This window comes from Aptenodytes forsteri, unplaced genomic scaffold (genome assembly GCF_000699145.1).
Source record: "Aptenodytes forsteri isolate BGI_AS27 unplaced genomic scaffold, ASM69914v1 Scaffold159, whole genome shotgun sequence".
Lineage (NCBI taxonomy): Eukaryota > Metazoa > Chordata > Aves > Sphenisciformes > Spheniscidae > Aptenodytes > Aptenodytes forsteri.
In genome coordinates this window covers 897,680-924,328 of record NW_008794747.1, presented here as the reverse complement: position 1 = coordinate 924,328, position 26,649 = coordinate 897,680, and the positions used below count along the sequence as shown (strand labels likewise).

Genomic DNA, 26,649 nt, shown 5'->3' with positions numbered 1-26,649 from the left:
CTCTTCTATTTTTAAAACACTAATTTGGTGTTTTATGTGTTAAACCACTGCTGTGGTTGAAAGCTAGCAGCATGCTAGCTTTCACCTCAAGCTTCCTTAGTTCTGTGGTCTTTTAACTTGCAGTGTAGAAATAGAGTTTTATTCTGTTAACGCAAAAATGTCCTGACAGTGGCACCTTTCTTTCTTTTCATGTTGTATATCATCTTGCTTGAGGCCAGAAGTTGGGGTTTTTCTGCTTAAGAAATAAGGGCTGGAAGGAACTTAGCTCATCCTATTTAGGTAGATCGCGCACCCCCAGAGTGAAATAGTTTAGTACTATCACATCCCAGTGGTACTCTGGTAGTTGACGGTGGTTGACCGGGGACGAGAATGAGAGGGGGCAAGGCTGCTGTACGGCATTCGGAGCAAGCACGCGTGGAAGTACCGTAAAGAGGAGCCATAGCTGCATCTTGAAGAACAAGGTTGCGTACACACACAGTCCTCCTGTTAAATCTGCATTTGATTGAAGGGGAATACATCTTTTCACTGTGCAAGTCTGGAAGTATCTAAGTAAACATTCTTCATGTGATCATGCTTACTGCTACCGTCAGAGAGGCTTCACGCCTAGAAGCTGTATTTGATTAATTAAAATTCCAGTGCAGCCGCTTGCCCTTCACGAGTTTTGCAGTCTGTACCTCTTGGTAGCGACATCCCAGCGAGCTGCTCCACTCGGAGAAGCACAGTCATACTCGGGGATTTATCACCTCCTCAGGAAAGTCTCCGTCACCTGGCTAAAGGTCCCTCGTGTCCATCTGGCATGTAACCTACTCTTGCCTCTCCTTGGAAGAAGCTATCGTGGAAATTTGGGAAGGTGATGCCATGGCTAACATCAGGCCAGTGAGCCATGCTGACGTGAAAGCAAAGCAACTTTGGAGACAAATCATAATTATGGTTTTGTGTCTTTTGGCCTTCAGCATTCCTTGGCACGCTGACTTAGCGTCAGTAACCGGCACACGGCTCTAGGGAAAGCCTTTTCCTAAAAGGCCACTTCTGGAATTAGGCTTGTTTGCCACCCATTGAAACAGATTTCAAACTTTCTACTTAAGAGGGGGCACTGGTCTGGGATCAATATTTCCCATTTCCTGGACACAGAGGCTGTCTTTCCACCAGAGCTGCCCTGTGAGACTGAATCCCAGGAAAAACTGAAGTGCAATAAAGGAAAAGTAGTTAAGATAATTGTAGTTCAGGTTAGGAAGTTCTCCGTGTGGCTGTAAGGGACCCTTCACACATGCTGCAGCACAACTGCTCTACTCGCTGAGCAGGATATTGCAGGACAGGAGCCCACGCATTTCCTTGTGTACGTGTTTAAGCCCTGGTGCAGCCAGGAGGAGTCTTTCACACAGCATTCACCCCCAGGTATGGATGGTAATACATAAGGTTTTCGCAAAGCCCCTTTATAACAAAAAATTGTATCGGTGCCTTAGAAGTTGAGACAACTTTGAAAGGCATGAAAAATGTTGGCTTCGAAATCCTGAATTGATGGGATTGTGGCAGTCATTTCTATCAAGCGTTGTGCAGCCCCTTGTGGTATTCTTGTATTCATTACATTTCTAAAAGAGGAAATAGAGGAACATGTAGCAAAACAGAAGGGTGAGACTTCTGACTGCGGTTAATTGCGACAAGTTGGTGACAGAGAGATCAAGGAAAATTCCACTTGCAGACAGACTTTTTTCCTTGCTTTTAGACGGTAATAGGGTTTTTCTGTTTTGCATTCTGTTCCTTTTAATCTGTTGTCACAGAAATTATCTTTCATGAGACTCTTCTCTACAAATTCCTAAGTGCTTTTAGGGGTAGAGCTGTCAGATGTGCTTTCTTGAGACGTAGTTTCTAACACACGGTGACTGCGCAAAGCTGAAGTCTCTTCATCCTGCCGTAATTATCTGTATTGCTCAAAGTGACGCTGCTGGTGAATGACAACAATGCATAAAAACACAAGAATCAACAGAACTGCAAAGGTAGGTCTGGTTTTTTGAGTACAGCTTATAAACAATTAAGAAAAAAGGGTCCTAGAGTAGGGTTTGGTGTTTGAATTCGGCATGATGCTTGGTGACGTTGGAAATGTTTGGTGTTCTCACCTCGAGGTGGACGGAAGGCTCTGTACGATGCTCGTGTACCTAATGTCTCCCTGCGCTTTTTGTTGTGACAAAACTACTAACCCCAAGAAACCTCTTCTTGGGGAGGACTCCGAATAAAGCAGGATTCCCAAATAGCAAATACCTGTGAATAAACACATTTGATATAACTTCAAGGTTCCACCTGTCTCACTGCTATCCTGGAGTAACATCTGAGACACGGTTATATTGCCAGAGACCTTCAGTGACAGTCCAGGTGACCTGTTGCACGATAGATCATTTCCCTCCATTACACGCAATACAGAAGAAATTTTGAAGTACTGTATTTGTTTCTTTTGAAAGACTGGAACTAGTTTATAAGGTTTTTTACATTTATTTGTGTATTCATATTGCAACTAGTATAATCTTATATATATACATAGATAAAATAACCTGCGGCAGCTGTAAGGTTTAGAGAATGCTGAAGTCTTGATTCAAAGTCAGTGCCTTGATTGTCCTACTGTCTGCAAGTCTAATGGAATTATAATTTTCATCCTGGATTATGATCTCAGTGTTTACTGTAAATAAACTGCCTCCTGGAAATTTGATACAAAATATAGCGGGGAAAAAAAGCTTAGTACCAGCTCGATGAGTCATTCTTTTGCACTCAAAATTTTCCATTGAGGCATGTAAAGATAAGAGGACTATTTTTCACGTTAAGTCGTCAGAAACTGATGCAGGACATTTTTATTTTCTATATAGAGAAGAGAGTTTCTATTTCTAGGTATGATATTTTCAGTTTTCTTAAATGGATTGCCAATGGCTAAATAAATGTAACGGTAGCAAGCTGATTTCCTGTTCTGCTGCGAGATCTTCAGACACAGCCATAGCACACCCAGTCAAATCCAGCTGAGTAACAACTGAAAGTCAAATTTATTTCTGCTGTATAATTTATGAACTGTTTATAAGGTTCCTCCTACCCTAGCAGTACTGTTTACTGTAATATTTGAATGCTATACTTAATACGAAAATACTAAGGATGTGTTTTTTCTATTATCTGGACTTCTTGAAGCACCAGGTGCCAACCATCAGCAGCTTTACCGTGACAGGTAACGCTTTGCAATTATCACTGTGCCCCAACTATTCCACCTTCACAAGGAAAACTGTTTCTGAAAATTAATTCAGCATATGAGCGCAGCCAGAGAAATGATGTTACTTCTTTCTTGTTGCATATACACCTGCGACATAGTCTGCACAGGAAACGTTGCACCTCTTGGTGCAATTTAAAAGACAATTACCATGATGGGCTGTGCTTGGGAAAGAGTTCTCGTATTTTACATTTTCTGTGCTGTTGCCAAAGGAAAAATAAGAGCGTTTTTTAAACACACATGAAATTGATCTGAAGTTTGTCTCTCCTTCGAAACGCCCAGTTCACATATTCCCATCTTGCCCACAAACAAGGGAGTGAAGAACGACGTGAGATTTGTTTCTCTGAGCTCCTCTGCACCTGGGGATGCGTGCACCTACAGCCCCGTGGCTCTAGGGTGCCTGCTGTCACCCCCTCGTCCCCATCTCAAACACCTGGGAGCAAATACGTGTTTCAAAACAGGATTTGCCAGAGTTAATATATTGAGCCAGGAGTTACTTAAATAGCCAAGAGGAAATACTGGAGAGAATGGTGAAGTCTCCATTTTCCTGGGCCTCAGACAATCAATTTGGGGCTATTCTCAGGGATGCAGTCGGGTGGAAGTGGACTCGATGCCCAGCTTTCCTGGGGAAATCTTAAGAGGTAAAATGTTCTGTCATGGGCAAAATGGTGTCGACCCAGGGAATTCTCACCTCATTTAATGTATTGCCAGTTAGCACAAACTTCTAATCACTGATTCGAGTGATTGAGAAAGAATAAACCATGAACAATTAAGCAAGCACTTAAGTAAGCACCTTTCCTCCCCCTTCCTAGTCTCAACTTGCCTTATTTTTGTGTGGGGTACACTCAGTCCGCCCCAGTTCCTTCAAGGACACGCCAGTGGCACAGGAGGTTGGGGCTGGGGGAAAAGCTCTCCGGCTGCTGCTGCTGCTCCGTGGTTATTGCCCATTTTCTTCCACTCCTCTGTGCCTCTGTCCCTGCCCTGGCGTGGGACACCCGCGGCCACAGTCCCTTGGGGGGTCCCTGCCCCAGCGTGGGTCACCCATGGTCTGCGGAGGGTGACCCTGCCCTGGCATGGCAGGGGTCCTCTCTGGGATTAATTCAAGAGAACGTTTAATTGTATTTGAAAGTAGTTTTGTGGCCACAAGTCGTGACTTTGTTATTTGCATTTCTAGATCATTTCAAATGCTGGTAGCACCTGAAAAATTCCAGGGTAGTAAGTGAACGGCTGTTCCTTATCTTCTGCGTGAAGTGGAGTGTTCAAACTGCTGGTTGTAATATTTAAAAAAAAAAACCCCGAAGGCATTCAAATGAGCTGCTCTGTGCCAGGAATTCTTTCCCATTTGGACAACTGCCTTAGCTGCCTGTCTGCTCCTAGCCCCAGCCCAGAGGCGTACATTTTGTTGAGAAAGCATTTTCAATTCAGCATTTTCTATTCAAGATGCATTGCTTTTCTAGTTACATGATTGTGGGTTTGGGAGTGAGTGCCTAATTTCATCTTGAAGCTACCGTGGAAAGAGGAAGGAAAAGACTTTTGCCAGAGAAAAGGCAGCACGTACAAAGAAAAAAACAGTAAAAGTTTGCAAACCCCAAGATATTCACAAATACAAAGCGGTAGAACCTGCGCATTTGCATAAGCATAACCTGGGCAGAGCTGTTGCTGAGCAAATAGCAACTATGGCTAATTTTAAATAACACTTATTTAATAATATTAAAGAATTCTTTTAAATAATCAAAGAAACAAAGCCCTTCAGCTGCAGTTAATGTTTAGCTTTCCTCCTCAGGTTTTCTGCCTCTGAAGAGTGGGATTATTTTGCAGTGATTTCCATGACTAGAAAGGAGATCTGTTCAGTTTTCTAGAGACCTGAACATGAAAATTTCGAAGTATATCAAACCAATTCTGAGTTCAAAAAAACAGGAGTAAAAAATGATGCTGCAAAATTGCTTTAAATCCAATCCTCGCTTTCTGGTTCGTCCCCACTGCCCTGCGTTTTCCTGTTAAGATGCAGTTGCAAAGCAGAAAAGGCATTTCCCGGGGGTCTCTGCAGGAGGGACATCTGTGTGTCCTGCACCAGGCCCTCATTAGCATCAGCAGCTGCAGGCCAGTTGCACCCTGGAGATAATTTTGCTACGTAATTAGCTCCCCTCGTTCCCAATAGCTGCTCTCCTCTGGGGCTCCCGGCAAATGCAGCAGGAGGTGGAAGGAGGCTGGGCATTTGCTCTTCAGGCTTCTAGCCAGACCCTCCAGTGCTCCTGCCTGATCCACTGGACTGGGCTTGGAGAGGAAGGGCTGGGGGAGATCTCATCCTTCTCCTTGGGTGATGGAGTAACAGGGAAATAGGAGTCAACAAAATGAAGGTCAATGTAAGTACTGGATTATTTTCCTTCCGTTGCAGTTAATTTAATGGCTTTACTTATTTCATTTGTAGTAGAAGTGTATATAGTGTAAAATCTGCATCTGTCAGGATTGCTTTTCAAAGCGTGTGGTTGATCTTGTTTGCACGTTACTAACAGACCACATGGTCTTAATTTTTAAAATACAATCCAAGTTAAGCTGAAAAAAATGCTTTATCAAGGACAACAGTAGGGTTAAGAAGGGTAAGGTTTTGTACTGTGCATATTAGGCAATAATACGCCTTATTAAAAGGTCACCATGCATGACCCTGGCTGGCCATTAGGATATCCCTTGCTTTCCATATTTGCCTGGAAATAATGAGCTTAAATGATTAACGCTTGAGTTATACATTATCTCAAAAAAGATTATGTTTTTTTTACACTGATTACTAGAAAATGAGTAACAGAAATGTTTTAACAACTTGAGTCACTCTTTGATGAAGAAAATGTCAAGTAATTTCAATAGGAGTTATGTGAGCCTGGGAAACTCTGTGCACTCTAGGATAAGGATTGACCGCATCCTGCAGTGCTCTTTGCAAAGAGAACTGAAGCTCAAAAGAGGAAAGGAGTGGTGGCAGTGTTTGTTTTTAGGTGACTGTTCTGCTCTGGGAGGAGAGGGAAATAAGTGGATGGATCAAATCTATTTTATAGTCATACGTTAATGTTTTTGCCCAGACTTCCAGCACAGCGCACACGCAGACACGTAGCGTTAGCTTGCTTTGTGCTAAGCAGAATTTCTTTGGCTGTGAGACTAACTGGATCTTTCAGCCTGACGTTACAGCTGATCTCTGGCAGCTGTGACTCGGGGCAGGAGCTCCGTGGTCGCCGCGTCCCCTGTGTTACTGACAGGGGAAGGGGCAACGTACAGCTGCCGTGCGGGAGCCGTGATGCTTGCTAGTGACCAGGGCAGGTGAAAAACCATCCCCTTTTCCCAGAGAAAAGTTAACATTTCGGAGAAATGAAGCTTTGTCCAAAAGGGTGATCTTAAAAAAGCATTAATGTTTTTGAGCAGATAACTGCAATGAGAGAGCTGGAGGAAGCGGCAGCCTCTGGGAGTTGTGGTGTTGCTGCCAATTCCTTATGAACCAGAGAACACCCACCCCTGAGCCTCTGCCTCTTCGGTTGCTGTCACTTCTGCCGCGTCCAGGGACTCAGCAGAAACTCCGCCGCAGGTCAGACGGGATGCGGGGATGGCATCCTGTCACGCTCGTGCCCCCAGGAGGAAGCACATGCAGCAGTCATTGCAAATGAAGAACTTGCAATCTGCTCCTGACAACCTGCCCTAGGAATTTCTTGCCTGTTCCCTGGACAGGCAGAGGAAGGAGAGCAAAGCCCCTGCTCTAATGGGTCTCTGTGAAGCATCCATTGCTTAGGAGGCAGAAGGAGAAAACTTGTACTCATCAGAACTTTCTGTATCTTTAAATCCATGTTTGGAAGTAAATGTTGTAGTAAAATATAATTAAGATACTAAAAGGTTTAGGAAGGTCAAATTTGGTGCACAGTAAAAAACCTTTGGCTAGCAGGAGGAACCAAAACCCAGAAATACATACATACGCATTTTTTAAATATCAGGACATGGCAGATTATTTTTCCTTTAACTTGGGCATAAGACCACACATGTGAAAATGCTATGAATGGGAATGAAATCCTGATCGCACTGGAAACAGTGGGGGTTTCTGTTGGTTTTAACACAGTTAGAATTTGATTAACTACATTTGTGGAGAAAAGAGAGTTTGGAGAAAATTAACAGAACCAGCTTGTAATTCCCACCCCTACCTCACTGACTACTGTGAAGCTGCACAATTTCCATCTAAGTGGTTCTGCCTGACGTTTAAAAACTGATGGTTCTTTATTTTATCAAAACCTGATGCTTAGCACCTGGTTGCACCCTCCAAAAATCAGTTAACCCTTTGAATAGGCAATAAAAGTAAGTCCTGAGATCCATTCCTTGTTGAAGCTTGTACAAAAAGATCTGCAACTTCTGTATGACCAGAACACTTATTTTCCAAAAACATGCGAACAAAAAATACAGCAGAAGGACCTTCTGCAAGTCAGAGAAAATGTTGTACATCAAGTGGGACGTGCAAACCCCACGGCTAGAAGGCAGGCACATGCGTGTAGATAAAAGATCTAAGCATTTAAGGTAAATTCTTCTTTCTTCTGTGTATGTTGACCGTGTGAACTCTGTCGACAACTAACTGAATTGGGCAAACCTTAAATTGCCTCTACTATTTAAAAGGGACTTCTCTGGGAAGCCGTGTTCCCAGCTAACCGAGCAATGGAGAGTGTTTATTTCTTCAGCTTTGTTCGGAGGTGAAGAGATTAACTGGAAACAGTTCTGTAAACATGTCAGAGGGTGTCACTGATGCATGAACATAACTGTTTAGCAAACACAACCCGCTGCCTTTAGTTGTATCTTTTTCTTCTCCTCAAATATTTTAAGTCCCATTTTCCTGCAGTAAAAGTGCTTACAGCTATTTTTTAATGTGGAAAATGCAGCTGAGAAATATTTATCTTCATCTACAAAAACTCCCATGATTAAAACAATCTCTTCTTTTAGATTATTTCAATTGTTTTTTTTAAGAAGCAAATTTAAGACAATAGATGAGAAATTTTTTTTTATTTTAAATGCTCTGAAGTACTACAGTACCTATGTATCACGTGAAATAGTATGTAGTAGTGAATTGAAGTTTCCAAATACAAACTGAATGGGAAGGGGGGGTAGAGAAATCGTTTTGGCAGACTTGCAGGCAAGATGCTCAAATTATCACTTGATAATCCTGAAGGATTTTTCTAGCAACATTTGCGTATATTTTATAAGGACAGGTTTTTTTTCTGTTGCATAGTACTCTAGCCTGAGGATAGCGATTGGGGTAGGAGGGGGATCAGGAGATCTTGGTAATAGTGGGATTTTTTTGCCTTAGCACAAATACTTATGGTGTATATACAGCACAGATGTCGGTCTGTGCGAATACTCCCATTTTGAGGTTATAGAATTTTATATTATAGAGTTGTACAATTATCAGCTTTACTGACTCTTAATTAAAAATTTTCCCTCTCTTCATTAATAAACATGAGTTAGCAGCTTTCATTCCAAAGACTCCCAAGGGCTGTTAGGTTTTACAGTGGGAGCGTTGCTGGATAAGGATACACAAACAATAAAGCTGTAAAAAGTCCGATTTGTGTAACATCTGATCTACACTCCAATAAAAGGAGACACACTTCCAGCGACACGAGAACTTTTCTTCACACCTAAGTTAACTGAACCTGTGTTACCAGAGGCCTTACACTGTAAATCCATTCAGTATGGTCGGCTCAATATATGTGACTAATTTGCATTGCTCTAAGGCGGTCACGGACTCTGCGTGGGGGAGAACAGTGTCTCAGGAAGAGGTTGCAACCTCTGTTTTTTAGGTCTGTGCTCTGTCATCGTCCTGTTCAAATCTGCTTAGTGAGAGAAGAGTAACAGCGCTGTCTGCCGAGGTGCTTTCTCATGGGGCGATGAACTGGCTTTTAAGATGTTCTTTGTCTTAGGAGATTTTTTTTCAGGGCTGCTGACAGGGAAGAAGCAACAAATGTCAAAGAGGGAAAAACACTTTGATCTCATCTGTGTTGTTTCAGTACTTATTACATGTTGGTTATTGTAAGGACACATTAACGAGATTGCGTAAAGTAACGAAGAGCTATACACAGCTGGCCCTAGATGGCATTTTGTGGATGACAGTGTTAGACAGCCAGTTTCCGCTCCTCTGGTAATAAAGAAAAAAATGCAGATCCCATTGGCCCCAAAGCACAGCTTCCTCCTAGCTAAGCATCCCGTAAGGTCTCTGCGATCCTGGGAATGCAGCACTTGTTTATAGTTAACAGCAGGTCAGAGATGCTTCTGCTTACATGATAGAAAGGGGCTGCCACAGTGATTCTTTACATCTGTCCTAGACAGCTGAAAGGGTAGATAGGGCCCGATTTCTGACAAATAGCCCCGCATTAGATGAGCCAGAACCTGTACTACAAATAACCTCGCTCCATGTAACTGGAGGCAGACTTGGTAGACCTTGGCTATCTCTGCTGTTGGATCAAGCGCTCGCCTGCCATAAACCTCCTGTAACTTTTGTCTATAAAACTGCTCCTACTGTTACTGGGATCACAAATCAATTGGCTGGGATGAGTGCTCTTAAAAGTGCCTCAAAACAATGAGATTTCTTTGGAAAGCAAATGGGAACAGCTTTGGCATCCAGTGGCTTCTCAATAACTCTGTTTCTTAACACGAGCAGATGGAGCCTGTAGGAGACTGAGCTGCCGAGCTGGCTGTGGGCAGGATGCTGGTAAGGGACAGGGCACAAACGGGAGAGTAGCGGTTCCTCACCCAACCTTGCAGTGCTTTGGTTTACTCAGTATGGCCATACCCTCCTCGTGGGAGTATTGCTAGGGGTTTAATCTCAGCGGAACACGGACATAACCAATCTAGCTTTCATAACTGACCCAGCTCAGTGGCTCCAGCAGGTTTCTTCTAGCGCCGTGGGATTCAGTACCACCTCAAACTCCACTAGAAAATCAGCTGACCTATAGCAAGCGCTTTGCCAGAACTACAGCACTTTCCAGTACTGGAGCCAGCTAGTTCAGTGCTTGCTTTTAAGTGTATCCTATAAAACAGCTAAACACATCAGCACCTGTGATGCTAGGCATTGCTGCGGGTTTGTTACAGTTTGTTTTACCAGTATTAGGCTGATCTTCAACATCTGTTTCAGTATCCTGGGCTAATATTTGTTGAATCCACAAAAAACCTAATGGAGCCTATATGAACAGTATTGCCTACATTCTTTTGGCGATAACACTACATAAAAGAAATGCTTCACAGGTGTCTTCCACAGCAGCCCTGGTGTGATCAGGTCCTGAGAGGCTGGACGAGCAACCAGAATGCTTGGAAAGGAAACAAGAAATACAGGGGACTTAATAGTCCTGTAAAATAGAGGAGCAAAGGAGAACACGGAGCAACACATAAAGGCAGACCTGTTTGACCTGTTGTTTTTACACCTTGTGAAAATGTTCCTCCTCCTGTGTTTTTAGGGAGACTAGAATTCAGCAGAAATGAAGTTACTTCAGTGGTATGGTGCTGCTTGTATTGGTTTTTCAATGTATTGCTGCAACTTTCTGCCAGGCTGCAGGCACTGAAAATACACAGAAGAGTCTGTTCAGGGAAGATGCTGGTGGGGGGTTTTTGTTTTGTCTTAGTGCTTTGTTGTTGGTTTTGTGGGTGGTTTTTTTTTTTTTTTTGCATCCTCATACTGCACTGCAACAAGACGCTGTCTTTTTGAAAGAGTTTTGCCTGGGACCTTCCTGTAGTTTGCTCGTCATAAATTGCTAATGTATTCTGTGTTACACATTTCTACCTTTTATAAATTCCTTCAGAGACTAGTTCCAAGTCAAAAGGATAAGAAATCTTCATTAAAATACCTCCCTAAGTTTCTCTACCCTTTTTAAAATGCACTGAAAAATGCCACCAAGGGCTGCAAGCCAGTTAGATCACTAATGCCTTTCACTGTCACCTGGAATCGTATCTCTGCCGGTGGCTGGCCTGTTACGCCAGTGACGGGCTGGTACTCCTGAAAGAAAATCATGAAAAATTGAATGATGTTGCTGTGCACTTATGCCATACTGAAACTGAGAGTGGATGGAAAAGATTCGCTCTCCAACTCTATAGTACTGACCACGTGTCCTGAAACTTGAAATTTAATTTAGCACTGCCTTAGGTGGAAGAACCTTTTCTTTTCTTTTCTTTTCTTTTTTCTTTTTTCCCTCTGCTGTTTGAGCGCTCCGCTGAGCTGCAGAAGTCTGACAATCTTTCAATTCATTCATGTTCTGTAGTCTGGAGGTTGTGGCCTGTCTCCATCACTTCTCTATTTAAGGTCTTAAATTGTTTGGTTCCAGCCCTACGGATAGGATATGAGATGATCTATAAACAGATTTGTTGTTCTAGCTAGGTCAGGTTTTCCAAGGTGTCCTATATTTTTTTTGTGTTTTTTTTAATCCCCTGCTTGGCTTGCAATTGAGATGATTTCAAAGGTTCCTGGGTGTTCGTGCTGCCTACAGATGCGAGCCCACATGCCCTATTTTGAGCTCCACAAATCGGAGACCACCTTTCAAAATTTGAACCACTGTGTTCTGCTTTGAATTGGTGTCGTGCTGTGGGCTACTCGCCCTTGGATGTTTGCACAGCTTTATTGGCAAAACCAAAGCAATGTGTGCTGCGCTTCAAGCAAAGAGACGCCTCTGTTGAAAAGGTTTGTGACTTTCATGGTGTAAGTTTAAAATTTAACTTTTCATTCAGTGTGGGTGCCCCTGAATATATTCATCTGACCTTGCCAAATGAAACATTGGTCAGTTGAGTTTTGGTCAGTTGAGTTTTGACAACCTTTCTGTGGAATACCTTTGCTGTTGAATGGAGCTTAGACCTCCCTGTTGCTTTCACTGACCTGGCTGTTCTCTCGCTTCACTCGTTTTGCAGCAAAGCAGACCTAGCAATGTCTAGGAAAAGGAGAAACAATTCCAATAATCTCTGCTAATACTTGCTGCAGTCATGTTTTATTGTTGCTGAAGTATCGCTGATGAGAAGAGTACCTCCACTCCGCCTAACTTAGGTTGTAGTCTACAGTAATTATTTGCAGAAATTCTCACTGACATGTACAGGCCAAATTCTGACCTAGTGGAAATCAACATATTTACTCTAAAACAAATGAGATTTGGAATTAGACTTGCGTAGCTTCATACACTGATTAATTAAAGAATTAGGCCCTATAATGTGTTTAGTATGCTGTTTCCACAGGCAAGAATTAGCTGGGGAAATGTCAACATTTAGATGCCTTTTAAAACCATAGCGTGAACCAAATTTTCCTCTTATTTGTGTTGGTGCAACTAGGAAGGATGGTCTTGTTGTCTAATGCACTAGACAGGGGCTCAGTTCCTGAGTTCGGGCTTCCTGGCTCCACCACCGATTTCCTGTGTGCGCCTGGATAAGGCTCTTCACATTTCAGTCGCCTGTTTGCAAAAGGGGGAGAGTGTCCCTCTGCCCATCCTCTTCAGGTCTGAAGAAGAGGGTCTGTCTTTCAGCGCGTCTGTACGGTGCCCAGCAAGAAGGAATTGAATGTTAAGCCAGATCTAGAAGTGTTGCTGATAAATAATAGGAAAAGTTGGCTGTTTTCCTTTTTTTACAACTGCAACAACGTCGTGTGAAGCCCAAACCCACCCTGGGCTGCACTCTGTGGTGGGATTCCTGAAGGCCTGGCTTCAACACAGGTGGTTCAGAGCATTTGGCATTGTCCAAATAGAAAGTGGGCTCCCACGTTCAAGGCAAGAAGACTATTTTAACCAGGCTATGACATAAGGTAAATGGGACTGTTGTTCATCTCTGGCAGCTGCTGATGGACAAGCCCATGTATCATAAGAAGGCCATTGTTCATGGCCGCCCTGACGAAGAAATGCATGCTGCTAACAACAGGCCACTTCCATCAGCTGAGCTGACAAATTGGTTTTCTTCTGCTGCAACTTCAAACCAGCTGTTGTTTTACAGCAAATGCTCTGGACAAAAATACAAGGCATCACGTTTCCTATTTGGGTACTATCTCTTTGGACATTACTTGCACTTTCTGATAAGAAACTAATGCTGAAACACAGCCAGTGTCCCGCTGACCAGGAAGCAGTCAGTCTCATTTTAAAGCTGAAAGCAAATACTATCTTGTACTGAAAAACACTACGTCCACAGCGCGCTCTATGCCTTGCACAAATGCCTCAGGTGAATAAAGCTACCTGCTGCTACTACTTTTCATTCTTTTAACTGTCATCTTGTAATGAGTAAGCAAATGCGCAAAATAAATATGCTAAAAATAAAATGTGGTGACCTACATGCTCGTGGGTGCCAGAAATTTATAGGCTTCATCTGAGACAGGTAGGGCTGCCCTGTGGTGAAGAAGCTGGGAAATACGAACATTTGCTGTCTCAGATCTTCTGTGATCTTAGGGAAGTTGCTTGCTCTATTCTTGCTTGGTTTCCTGTCTAAAAAAAGTTTACAATAAGAGCACTCTATGAAGATGCTGAAAGATATACCGGAGACAGAAGTATTTGGATACAGGTGATGTCTGTGTGATGGAGAGAAACACAGACACTGTTTACAGACACTGTTTCAGGTGTGCTTACCTGAAGATAAGCTCACAAACGTACTGACCTGCCATGAAGACTTACCCACCAGCAGAGCTATTTGTTTGGTGTCACTCTGTGCACAGTTAGATTTTTCCCTGAGCTAATGTGTCACATAAATTATTAGCCTGGGATGCTCTGAATCAGTAGGATCCAACTTTCTAGCCTGGGGTGGACAGGGATGCAGCTAGCTGGAGTCTGGGTCTTCACAAGTACTGCAGCCCACTGCTGCCCTTCAGCAGTATTTCTGCCACTGGTGTTACCGCTGGGCACTCATTAACCCCCTTAGCATTGACGTTACTGAGAGGTCTGTCTTCATAAGGCTCTGAGAAAAGAAAAAGTTTGAAGGAAAATAAGCGAGGTTGGGTTTGTTCTTTTTTTTTTTTAGGTAAGAAATAATTAGCCTTTTTCATGTACAGTTGAACTCCTCAGATAAATTGAAAATAAGCGAGGTTGGGTTTTTTCTTTTTTTTTTTTAGGTAAGAAATAATTAGCCTTTTTCATGTACAGTTGAACTCCTCAGATAAATTGGGTAGTAGTCAGGAAGGCATGAGTTTTATTTTTGGATGGGTGATGCATTTTCTTTGCAGTTTCTGACAAAGAATTCACAGAATGCCAGTGGGAAAAACTACCTATTTTTCATATAGGGATGTTCATAAGTAAGAAGTCTAAGTAATTAATGTTAGTGGTGCTTTTCAAGAGCCTCAGGGGGAAAAGGTGGTGAAGAAACATATTGCGGTATTATTATTATCTATTTCTTTACTGCACTGAACATAGCAGACACAGACTGCAAACGTTTAACTCTCTGAAACCAATGCTCTGAGAAATGTTGTTTAATGTGAAAATGGGTGGACTTGAATTAAATTGAAATTAAGGTGGAGATAAACACCAAGCCAGAAACTAATTAACATTTTTGCTGGTGTAACAGCACAACGCCTATGTTTTTTCCTCTCTCTCCAGAATACCCTGGCGAAGGCGCTGTATGACAACAAAGCGGAGTGCTCCGATGAGCTGGCCTTCCGCAAAGGAGACATCCTGACAGTTCTGGAGCAAAATGTCATTGGCAGTGAGGGCTGGTGGAAATGCTCCCTCCACGGCAGGCAGGGCCTGGCCCCCGCTAACCGCCTCCAGCTCCTCGCCGCCTCTCAGGCTGTCCTGCTGCCTCCTTCCACCCCGAGTGACTCCGCAGAGTCGCCAGCGAGCCAACAAAACATCTACCAGGTTCCCTCCATCCCCAAGCCTACCGTCTTGTCATCTACCTATGAGAAGATGGAGGGGTGGGTTAAATCTCCAGCTAGGGTGTCTACCATACCTGCGCAAAGAATATATCAGGTACCAGCCTTGGCTGCACAGCTGCTCAGTGAAAGGACCCAAAGCTCAAGAAACCAGGTAAGAATATAAGCAGCTATAACAGTAACAGAAGTTATTATTAAAACTATCATTGGGAGTGGGAAAATAATAAAGGCTGTTGGCCTGAGCATTTCAGTGGAATTTGCAGCAAAGCCATTCTAATAAATGGTGTTTAGGAAACTCCCATCAATTCTACTACAGTTTACAGCATTATGTGAGAAATGCTGCTCTGGGCAGCAGATGAGAGTCTCTATATTCTGTAGTCCCTCACTTCTTCTGACAGTTTAAAGCAGCTGTAAAATAGGGCAGGAAGTACAGAATACAGTATTTGTTTGGAAGAATCTAGAAATGATTTACAAACCTACCCCAAAGTTAAAATAACAAGACACACAACTTTCTCCTCTGATGGTCTACAGTATGCGTCCATCCAGAGTCCTGTGGGCACATGTGGGGTCTTTGCATCCAGCTGCACAGGAAGATGATTTGTAATTAAAAAAAAAAAAAAAAAATCACCCTTTGCTGTGTGATTGCTGCCTTTGGTCTAGATCCTGCTATTTCCAGTGCCTCAGCAAGCTCAGAGTGCTGCTGCATCTCTCTTCTGCTACTCAAGGTTGTCACTACGCTTGCACAAAGTAGCAGCACCTACTTTAGACATGCTGGAGGACACAGGGTTTGGTTGCGTGGCCTGAATCAATCTCTCTCCCAGCCTGTTCTTGCTGCTGCTGAGACAGTGACCAGGGTGCGTGGGATGAGAGCAGCCACCCGTCCCCCCAGTTACGGAGGGCAATTGCAATCCTAGCTTACCAGGGTTTCACTACAGCTGCCTGGCCTGGCCTCTTCTTTCTCCCTGCTCCTTGCGTTGGGCGTTCAAATGAAACATGTAAGTGGAAAATGTACTTTGACTAAATGTTACATCAAGTGTCTTAAAAAAAATTGTGCTTTCTTCAGCATAAAATGAATGGAGAATCTTTCACAATCAAAGGTAAATAGAGCAGGTGTGGAGGGAGTTCAAGTACAAGTTTTTGTTCAGTCCCATGAGCTTTTCAGCCCTGGGTGGCTCTTCATTCCGTGTACGAGAATCACGTTGGAAATGTTAATTGGAAAAGGAAAGAAATTCAGCCCAGAACTGTATAGCCTTTTAGGCTGATTTAATGATCATTTGATTTATGGGACTCGGTCAGGCAGCTTTCATCCCACTGTGCCGAAAGGCAAGTTATGGAAACCGAGGTGCTGGTTCCTTCTGTGTGGCAAATGGGTGCTGGAAAACAGACAAACTCGGTATATCTCTGGTGACTGAAACCTAATTTTCAGCACTGCAGCTGCACATTCAGCCTTTGTGTACAGCTACCATAACTGCAAGCTCAAACTGAGTAATAGCTACAAAAGACCCTTTTGCACTTGCTGTGATCTGATTTCTCCACATTCCTAATCCTAAAGAAGGCATTTGCAAATGGAATGTGAGATTGATACAAATTTTCCATGTTGTGCCAGCAAATCAGGCTGAAAATGTCGTCTATTATTCTTTATCTGAATGAATGGCCCAACAGAAGAGCTCCTTGGCTATTCCTGTGTCTCCGTCACTTCATGAGTTTGTATACCTGAGCCTTGTTTACACTAACAGAGGGGAGAAGAAAAAAAAAAAAGTCCAAGCCTGCTTTTAATATTTAGAAGTTCAGATTTGCCTGAGTTGCCTCTTGCACAACATCACAGCTGTTGCTACACCAACTGTACCAGGGTGGTCACAAGCCATGGGGAGGCTCAGGGGTGAACAGCCTGTGCGAGGGCAGAACGAACTGCAGTGCTCCGGACCGCCCCGTGTAGATCCTATGGGACAACTGGCAAAGTTCCTGGCATACTCAGCTGTCCTCTGAGCAGCTGGGTAAAGCCACTGTAAGTCTTTGAGGGAGCTGATTGAAAGCAATAAAACAAAACAAAATCCCTCAAAGCCTGTGGGCTTTCACCCTATAGAAAAGCCTTGTCACTTCTTTATTTGTTGCCTAATACACAGGGCACCTTCTTGCTTTACGGTGACTGAAAGTACTTTGAAATAATTTGTTCTCGAAGTGGTAGTAAGGTATGGTATTCAGTGAGTTTCCTTTTTGCTATATATTGAGTAAGATTTGTCCATCTGAAAACAGACCTGGGCTAAGGATGGCTTTCTTGGTACCACTTACCTTTTACCCTTTCTACTCAGGAAAGTCTCTTTTCTGCCTCTGCAAGCAACATGGCTCGTATCACAGAGCGCTAAGGGGATTTGTGTTCACTCATCATTCCCTTTCCTCAGATGAGAGCTAAGAGCTTTCGCAAAGACAAAGCAAGCAGTTGTAAAGCTGGAGTCTTGTTCCTCTACCATATTTCCCCTAAATTTAGTCACTACAACGCTCACTTACATGATGGAGAACGCTACCTCCAATTTTAAATAATTTATTGTAACACAGCGGTGTTTCTGTGGGTCAGTAGTTTACAATACTCCATTTATAAACTAGCTGTGCAGAGCCAGGCTAAACCCATGCTAAATGAACAAAACTCCATGTTTTTGGGGTTGATCTTAAAAAAAGTCCTTTCCCAACATTCATATTTTGGTGTGTCAACTAATTGTCCCACAGATCTGGTCATAGCTCTTAAAATGATGTTTTAAGCAAACAGGAGAATTAATCTGTAATTGACCTAAATAACATAATTCCCATATCGGGCTTCTGTTTATGGAGCTGGACAGGACATCAAGGTAACTATGTTTACTCCTTCCAAATGAGTCAGTTTTTCATTACTACAGAATAACGCATCTCAGCCTGTACCTTTTTGCTGCTCTTCGTCCCACTAAATGTGGCTTGACCTAATGGCTCTGTGAGACTGGAGAAGTAGAAATTCCAAAATTTTCTTTTTTTAGTGGTTCTGCTTTTGGGTAGTCTAAAGATTTAAGTGATAACTGAAGCTGGATTTTCTCCGAATCTTTCCCCTCCCTTGGTTAGTAAGGCAGATCATCTTTGATTTGTATGTGCCAAATCTTATCTTATCTGAAATAAAGCAGAAATGCTGTCAAAGGAGAATTACAGGGAAAAAATGCCATGCCTGCTTGTATTTTTTTAGTGGTTCTGCTTTTGGGTAGTCTAAAGATTTAAGTGATAACTGAAGCTGGATTTTCTCCGAATCTTTCCCCTCCCTTGGTTAGTAAGGCAGATCATCTTTGATTTGTATGTGCCAAATCTTATCTTATCTGAAATAAAGCAGAAATGCTGTCAAAGGAGAATTACAGGGAAAAAATGCCATGCCTGCTTGTAAGGTCAGTTCCTGTCTATCACCATCAGTGAAAAGCTGAAAGGTTTTTAATCACTTCATCACTTAATTAAAAGTTAATCACTTTTAATCACTTTTAATTACTCTAATGGTGGCCTATTCAACCAGTTGAGTTTTCAAAGATGTCCTGAGCTTACTGCTCACTGCAGCTTTCTCATTATTGTTTTTTTCCCCCCCCCTAAAAGCACCTGCTTACTCTCCCAAGAGCGTGCTGGGCTTCAGTCCCAAACATCAGGAGTGAAGTGTATGATGTTCCATCCACACAGCATCGGGAGTCCTTACTCACGCAGGTGAGTCCTGCCATGGTCCCCCCCCATGCAGCTGGGATCCTGTAGGACCTCAGAACAGATTTTAAGGTAAATTCTAGTGCTTCCCTGATTGCTTTTTGTAAAACTTGGCAGAAAACCATATATTTTTAGGGAAGTTCAAAACCTAAAGCAGTTTTCTTTTGAAGTTGCTAGATATTTAGAGAAATATGTCTTAAATTTGGTACATTTCTAATAAATGCTTTCAGTTTTACTATTACTGAGTTCCAGGGCACAGATGAATTCTCAGTATCAGAGCGTCAGCCTCTCTGCCTTGGTTTATCCATCAGGAAATGTGCTTTGTCTCTGTATCATTTGATCGGGAAGGTTTCAAGATGTTTACAGAAGAGTCACTAGTGCATGTACAAAAAGAAACTAAATGTCTCCCACACCACCCGCCTCCTGGGCATGAAAATGTAAGGGATTAGATCATGTAACCATGACGCACTCAGGGTAAGGGCAGTATGTCGATTGCATCTACCACTGAAGCATCCTGTTACATGATCTTGCTCTTGATATCTTGCTTCCCTGGGGAGAGCGAATGTCACCACGTTTCCACTATGTCTCGCTGCAGCCTGTGCAGGTCACTCAGCTGGGACAGACGCCAGGCCCCATCCCATCACCTACCACACAAAGGTGTGTGTGTGGGACTGGAGCACGTCCACGGAGCCTCCCCGCACACCCTATGCTCCCTGGCAGTGCAGGGTTGAACCCACTCAAATTCATTTATTATCAAGTTATCCACAGATGACGTTGCGTCACCCACTGCGTAAGCGGGGTGATCCCTGCTCAGACCCAAAGCCAGGCGTGTAGCTGGCGGCTGCCTTGCACCACCTAGCGCCCACCGCCCTCCCGTGCAGGGCTCCAGCAGCTCTCCAGCAGGTTGAGTTTGGCCCACGCTGTCCAAACTAGGAGCTACGCCGTATATGACCCGAAAGCCTTTGACTCCACCGAAGTCTTCAGTGGGCTTTCCAAAGGATTGAAGCCAACCTGGTTTTCTTCCCCTTTGATCAGAGCGGTGCCACTCCACCAACTGCACGAAAGGGCTCTGTGCTGGTCAGATCCACCGAGTGTTTCCAAGAAGAGCAGAAGCAGCTTTACAACATCCCCTCCGGCCCGGAAACGGCAGGAGCTGTTAACCGGAAAGACTCGCCAGTGGGTAACGTAAGTAAGACTTGTTGGACACAAGAGAATAATCTCTCATTACTATGACGCTGGGCATGTGTGCTGAACCTCCCTCAAGGTGATCGCGGGGATAAGACCAGCACACCTTCAGTGCAGTACTTTGTCCTTCATATTAAAGAGACAAATACTACCTGGCTCCGGGACAGTCAGGGTACCTGCCAGGACTAGGACTACCGCTGCGTTTGCGTTTGCTTTTTAGACTGCAGGCAACAAGATCTCTTGCCTTAACTTCTTTTTATGACAGCGTGAAAAGCAAATTCAATACCCTACATTCTTGAATGTCTGTTTGTAATATTTAAGCAGGTAGAAACTACCTGTCCCCATTCCGTGCAGCACTCTGCTGCCACCTTTTTTGGGAGTGGAGCACACCTGGCTTTGGGGGGGGCGGGAGCAGGCTTCCCATCTCTTCCCCACCGTTTGACAAGTACCGTCCTTGAAGAAAGGGCTGACCTGAAATTTCACAACAAATAAAATGCCTCGAGTGAAACTCTGTTAGTTGAGTGCCAAATATTTTGGGTTTTCTGAATGGCTTTAGGATCCAAGAGAATTTTGACAGGCTCCTTAGCACACGTGCCCAGGGCTGAGGTGCAGGATCTCAGGGCAGACCATCCCAGCACAGGAAATCTGAGGCTTCCTGGTTTTGTGGATTTAAAGAGAAGTGCCGTCGGCTGGAGAAGCCAGTCTTGCACGGAGTCTGTTCAGCAGTGACAGTAGGACTGGGGTGCTGGCATATGAGCAATTGCTCGTTGAAGCTGGCATTCCTGACATCCTCGTGGCTGTTAGCAATCATACGGACCAGCTGCAACAGCCTGGGAGCAGATTTCCTTTCGGAGACACGGTTTATCGTTGCTTGCAAAATCAAATTTTCTTAGAATTCTTTGTTCCTGGGCAATCTGGAAAATTCTGGCTTTGGTCTGAAACACGCTTGTCTGGGCTCCCCTTCTCGTGCACGTTTTCTGCAGATGGGGAAGCCTGACCTGGCCAGTTCTTTCCAAAATTTTTATTGCATAGTGGTACCTTCGATTGTTTCTTGTTGCTGCATATTCCTATAGCTCCTTACACTTCCTCATGCTTGTGCTTCGTGCCTGTAAGGCATCCAGGTACAATCTGTCCTGAAGCGCCTGTTGGTATTAGTCCGGACTTTCTTACACAGGAAGCGGTCTTGCATTCGCATTTTCCAGCGTACAGACTTCAGCCGTGCACATACACACACACTTCTAAGGCATTGCTCAGACAGATACAGATCTTGCCCAAACTTGTATCAAGTAAAAATTTAAACTCGTTGCACTTATTTGAGAATGGTCAGTTGTGTCTGTTGGCGATTTATTTTTTTTGTCAGGGTATGCATATGAATGTGGGTGGGAATATTGGAAAAACAAGTGTTTTCTTATGCAGAGGCTAATAAAATCTTACCTCCTTCCTTCTGTAAAACTGAGCGTTTAACGTTACCTACTAATAAACTGGCATTTCACTTTTCTTGTAGCCATTTCGGAAAACTGTGAAAGTTTCGCACCCCAAAGGAGTCGGGGAAGAGCTCACAGATTTCACTGGCTGGGGACACTGCTGTATGATTTAATCACCCATGCTCAAAATATTTTAACCTTCATATATGCCGCTTGTGCATTTTAGAAAGAAAATAAAAATTATGGGCTAGCCTTTTTGTGGTGCAGTTCCATTGACGTTACTGGAGTTGCATGCATTTGCATGCCCCGAGAACTGAGTTTTGTTTCTTATTTCTTGTATAAAACACTGCTTATAAATCCTGTGTGCTCTGTTGCAGTTATATGATGTCCCTCCCAAAAGAGAGACTGATGTTTCAGAAAATGAATCTCAGAAAAAGTTCTGGGGCCATTACAATACCTTGCCAAATCCTCGAAAGTCAGAATGGATTTATGATATTCCGGTATCACCTGAAAAAACAGGATTAAACCAAAACCCACCTGGCCATTCCTTGGAGAACCAGGTGCTGTACAATATACCACCAGCCAGGTACAAGGCACTGACAACAAATACTGAAAGCAAAGTTGTAAATCCACAATTATATGATATTCCACCAACACAACGGAAACTAACGTTTCCAGATATCCATCTCTATGATGTTCCATCCTCGCGGGACGTGCTCCTTTTGCCACAAAATGGTAGCTGTGATGTACCCCCAAGTTTCCTGGCTCCAAAGGCTGAGAATCAGATCTCTGAAGAGAATGTTTATGATATTCCAAAAGGTTTGCCCACCGCTTTGCAGTCCAAGAAAGAGATGGAAAAAAACAGCGATAGTTCTGGAGACCAAGCATACAGTGCTCCTCCACAGCTCTCAAGAGATGCCAAATTAGAACACGACAGATTATCTCTTTCTAGTGTGGACAGCAGAAGCAGCACACTCTCTACATCCTCAAACTCTTCTGCTGAGTCTTTTTCTATGTCATCATCAGAAGAGCCTGCCAAAGAAGTTAAACTGGACCTTGAGGTAGCCATAGAGACACTGACTAGATTGCAGCACAGTGTATCCAGCTCGGTTGCGAGTTTAATGATCTTTGTGAGCAGTAAATGGAGATTACAAGAGCACCTAGAGAAAAGCATTGAAGAAATCCATAGAGCAGTCGATCACATAAAAGTATCACTGGGAGAATTCTTGGCCTTTGCTCAAGTCGTAAAGGTAAATGCCTCTTACCTCACTGACAACAACCTTCAGACCAGAATTAAAAAGCAGCTAGAAATTCTTATGAACTCATTCAAAATCTTAACAGAAACAAGAGAAGCTCTAAACAACTGCAGCTGGTCACTAGAGGCTTTGGTCCTCAGGAAACCTCAGAACAACCCAGATGATCTCGATCGCTTTGTTATGGTAGCCCGCACAATTCCAGATGACATCAAGAGGTTTGTATCCATCATCATTGCCAATGGAAAGCTTCTCTTCAGAAAGAACGAGAAGGAACAAGAAATGAAGCAATCAAAAGTGAACCCAGAATACAAAATGGCAAAACAAATCACAGTGCCGAGAAGGATAGAAATAGATTCACTTCAAAGAAATGCTCCTGATAAACCCAACCAAAGTCAGGTCTCTTCCGAGAAACCAAAAGAAAATGCCGCCGAGGACTGTGATTATGTTCAGTTACAGGTTAGCGTAACTGGATTTTGCCATCTATATTCCTGATCATTTGCAGACATTAAGCTATTAGCGCTATTTTGTCTTTGCACTAGTGCCAAATTCAGTTTGCGCAACTTCCTATTTTCCAGACTTTATGTGAATTCAGGATTTTGTTAGAGTCCTAGATGGCATATGTAGAATGATCAGTAATTTCAAGTAATAAAGAGAACTGGCACTTGAGAATTTACCCAGGCAGCCAGCCAGCCAGCACTGAGAAAAGGTTTTTAGCTTGCCCACTTAAATTCATTTGAGAGACAGCTTTTAGCTGGGGGTTAGCAATTTGTTTCTTCTCTTTTGGCTAGTAGTTCTCTTCTTGCCAGTACATTTTGTTTGTTTGACTCTGACATGACTATACAAGAACTGTTAACTTTCTAACCTGAGGTGTATTGGAAAGCATGATTTCATAGAAAATTTTCTAATTTAACAAATTAAACTCTTACTGTGAATTATCAAATTTATTTGTTAGAATAATTTTGGATGTTTGTTAGAATCATTCTCCTTAGAAGTACTGAAATGTCTACTAAGAATATAACTCTCTTGGTTTCACAAAGAAATGCTGGCTTGTCCTTAGAATTTAGGAAATGTTATGTTTTGTTGATGTTGGTTTCAGTCTTAGATCTTGCAGGATCAGATGCTAAATTTTTAGTAGGAAAAAACCTACAGTTGCTTCTAATAAATGTACCACTATTGTCCATAACGTGAAGGCTGCATAGCAAGTAGTTGTTTCCCCCTGAAGTAAGAGAGAATATTTAAATATAGATGTGTTTTTATGTAAATCATTTCAACTTTGCTTTCATTGTGATTTGTAACAGGCACAGAAAATCATTTCAGGTAAAGAAGTAGCGAAGAAGAGTACAGATTCAAAACCAAAGGTATTTCTGATTTTTGAAAACTATTACTTATAAGCACTTTTAGTCCCCAATTTCTGTGCTTGCTAAAATTCAAAATAATTTGCATTTGGATGCACATATCTATACATAGAGATCTATTTGTTTTCTCATAGTTCATTTGCCCAGAACTAGTTCTTAGAATTACTGCTGAAAATCCGTGCAAAACATTTATTTTCCTCAAATGTAACAAACTACTCTAGTTTAAAGTCATACCATTTATTTGCTTGCCTTTGTGTATCATTGGGGATAAGGCTGTGAGAGTTAGAATTTCAAAATACCTTGTCATGTACCGGTATAAGGATCGAGACTCTTGTTATTGTAGAGTTTTAATCATTCATATCCCTCATGAAGTCAGCACCATTAAAGATCAAGTCTGAATGTTTTGTACTATCTGAAAGCTTGAAGTCCAGGCTGTGTAAAGGATTGATGTTTAGCTACAGCACTCTGTGTGCTATCCATTATTAAAATTGTGTTCAGTGAAATGTGTTTGGGGAAAGGGCTATCAGGAGAAAATACCACATTGCAGTCCAGTACTTTATGGAAAGAGAAATTATTGTAAAAGACTCCTGGGCTGGGGCAATTTGGAGACTATTAACTAATAAAACTCCCTGTAAGTGAAGAAACGTGTGAAGAATATAGGGTAGAACAAATAAAGAAACAATCAGTGTTCCATCAAGCTGAGTCTATCTTTTTTTTTTTAACCTTTTTCCAGGTTTTGCCATCTGCAAAAAAGACTGTAATTCAAAGCAAGCAGGACTCTGCAAAGAAAATCGCTCTCCCAGAACACTGTAAGCTGTGTTTTGGTGCACTTCACAAGGCAATTGGTGTATTTACTAATAGCCTGAGCAGCAACCAGCCACCCGAAGTCTTCATATCCCACAGCAAATTGATCATTATGGTGGGACAAAAGCTAGTGGATTCTCTCTGCCAGGAAACTCAAGAAAGAGATGCTCGGAATGACATTCTCCACAGCAGCAGCCGGTTTTGCAGCCTCTTGAAGAATCTGGCTCTCGCCACCAAAAACGCTGCAATACAATATCCAAACGCAGATGCCATGAGGGAACTCCGGGATCAAACCGAGGAGCTGTCTAAGTACACGCAGCAGTTTAGAGCAATGATGGAATGAAAGACGCTTCGCTGTTTTTACAAATTCTCCATTCTTGTTGCTCCTTTGGCATGTGGCGGCCAAAGGGGGCAAAAGCAGCTCAGTGACGCCAATTTTCAGTCACCTCTAAGAACTCCTGCCGGGCAGTTCCCTGGGTGCACTGTTAGCAGGTGAAGATCCACACAACAGCAGATGCAGAAGAGGATTTGTGGAATTAAATCTGTACTTTCTTCTCCATTGTTCAGATCCTGCCTGAAAATGTCATCATCTTAGTGGCTGGGCAGGAATGTTTGCTGTGTATTAGAGCAAAATTATTTTATTATCTGGCTGGGTTTTTTTATTTTTTTTAATTTCTATATAGGTCATATATATATTTTTTTCCTTTTTTAATTTCTATATAGGTCATATATATTTTTTTCCTTTTTTTTTTTTCCTATTTGGTATGTAAAGTCTCTCTTTAAATTTTGCTGCACAATGTTCTGTAAGTTGTGATATCCCATTATCAATTGTTTCTTGAGGACTTTACTCAAAATTTGTAATTAGTTTATTTTTTTTTTTTAACAGCTGCAAAGCTAACTTTTGTTCTTCATGTACAAATGTGATGAATGTATTACAGGACAAAATCTGGCAGGTACTACGCATAGCCTGGATGTTAATGGGAAATGCTCCAGCTGGTGTCTGAGCACAGAAGGAAAACTGACTTGGAGGAGTTCTGGCTCCTGATAAATCGATGGGGAGTGCACCTCAGCCATCCTCCGTCACAGCTTGAAGCCGTTCAGAGCATTGGTCCAGCATAAAAAGAATTAATTTCAGTCATTAAAAATGCAGAGGCTTTGGACAAGCTATTCCTACAAACTGGAAACATGACATTATTTCTTGCTGGGCACCTGAGCACCCGTGCTGGGGAGGCTGCCCAGGGCTTCGCAGACTGGCCCTTAGGTCGTTGCTCTGTGCAGCTCATTAACTTCATCCCTAAATTTGCTGGCTCTGAAATACGACGATGAAGGCCCTGTAACCCCCCAGGGAGCCTGTTTGTACACCTGTGTTATTTGTGTTTTTCCTAATTAATTTATTTTGAAGTCTGGCCTTTCTGGGCAACGTTGTACCTGTGTCTTTGCCCTGAAACTGCACGATTAGTTTTGTAAGCAGTTACAGCTAATTCGCGCGGCAGCACCAGAACACATGCTCCAGCTGTCTGTGGAAAAAACAGCTCCCTCGTCTTCCTCTCGGCTTTGTTCTTACTTGGCAGTTGCCATGTTTTACACCGTTATTTAAACGTCGACAGTTGTGACTATTACCGTTTGCACAGTTTAATGCAGTAACTGCATTTCACGTTGGCTTTGTATGTTTTGTATTAAACTCACTCCTGGACTGACCGAGTGTTTGTGACCCGCCCTCGCACCCTCCTGCCGGGGCAGGGCGGGAAAGGCGAGAGGCGCCTGCTCAGGCGGCGGCCCAGCCCCTGCCCGCCCGGCCCGACTCGGGAACACCTGATTTGGCTGTAAATCCCCCAAAGCGGGTGTCCTGGGGGGGGGTTCCTCACAAAAGAAGGGGGAA

General features: G+C 43.0%; 1 protein-coding gene across 1 annotated transcript; it reads left to right on the top strand.

The window, feature by feature from the left end:
* Window positions 1–1,928: 1,928 nt before the first annotated feature.
* CASS4 (Cas scaffolding protein family member 4) lies at window positions 1,929–25,113 on the top strand. Its single transcript, XM_019470697.1, has 7 exons — window positions 1,929–1,994; window positions 14,779–15,207; window positions 18,648–18,752; window positions 19,782–19,931; window positions 21,733–23,067; window positions 23,910–23,969; window positions 24,700–25,113. The coding sequence occupies exons 1-7, from the start codon at window positions 1,950–1,952 to the stop codon at window positions 25,111–25,113; spliced, it is 2,538 nt and encodes an 845-aa protein (XP_019326242.1). The 5' UTR covers window positions 1,929–1,949.
* Window positions 25,114–26,649: the final 1,536 nt, after the last annotated feature.

Coding starts and splice junctions, on each gene's coding strand:
- CASS4 (XM_019470697.1), top strand. CDS start 1,950: ATGACAACAATGCATAAAAACACAAGAATCAACAGAACTGCAAAG. Junction 15,208..18,647: donor CCCAAAGCTCAAGAAACCAG/GTAAGAATATAA, acceptor CCCCCCTAAAAG/CACCTGCTTACTCTCCCAAG. Junction 23,970..24,699: donor GTACAGATTCAAAACCAAAG/GTATTTCTGATT, acceptor ACCTTTTTCCAG/GTTTTGCCATCTGCAAAAAA.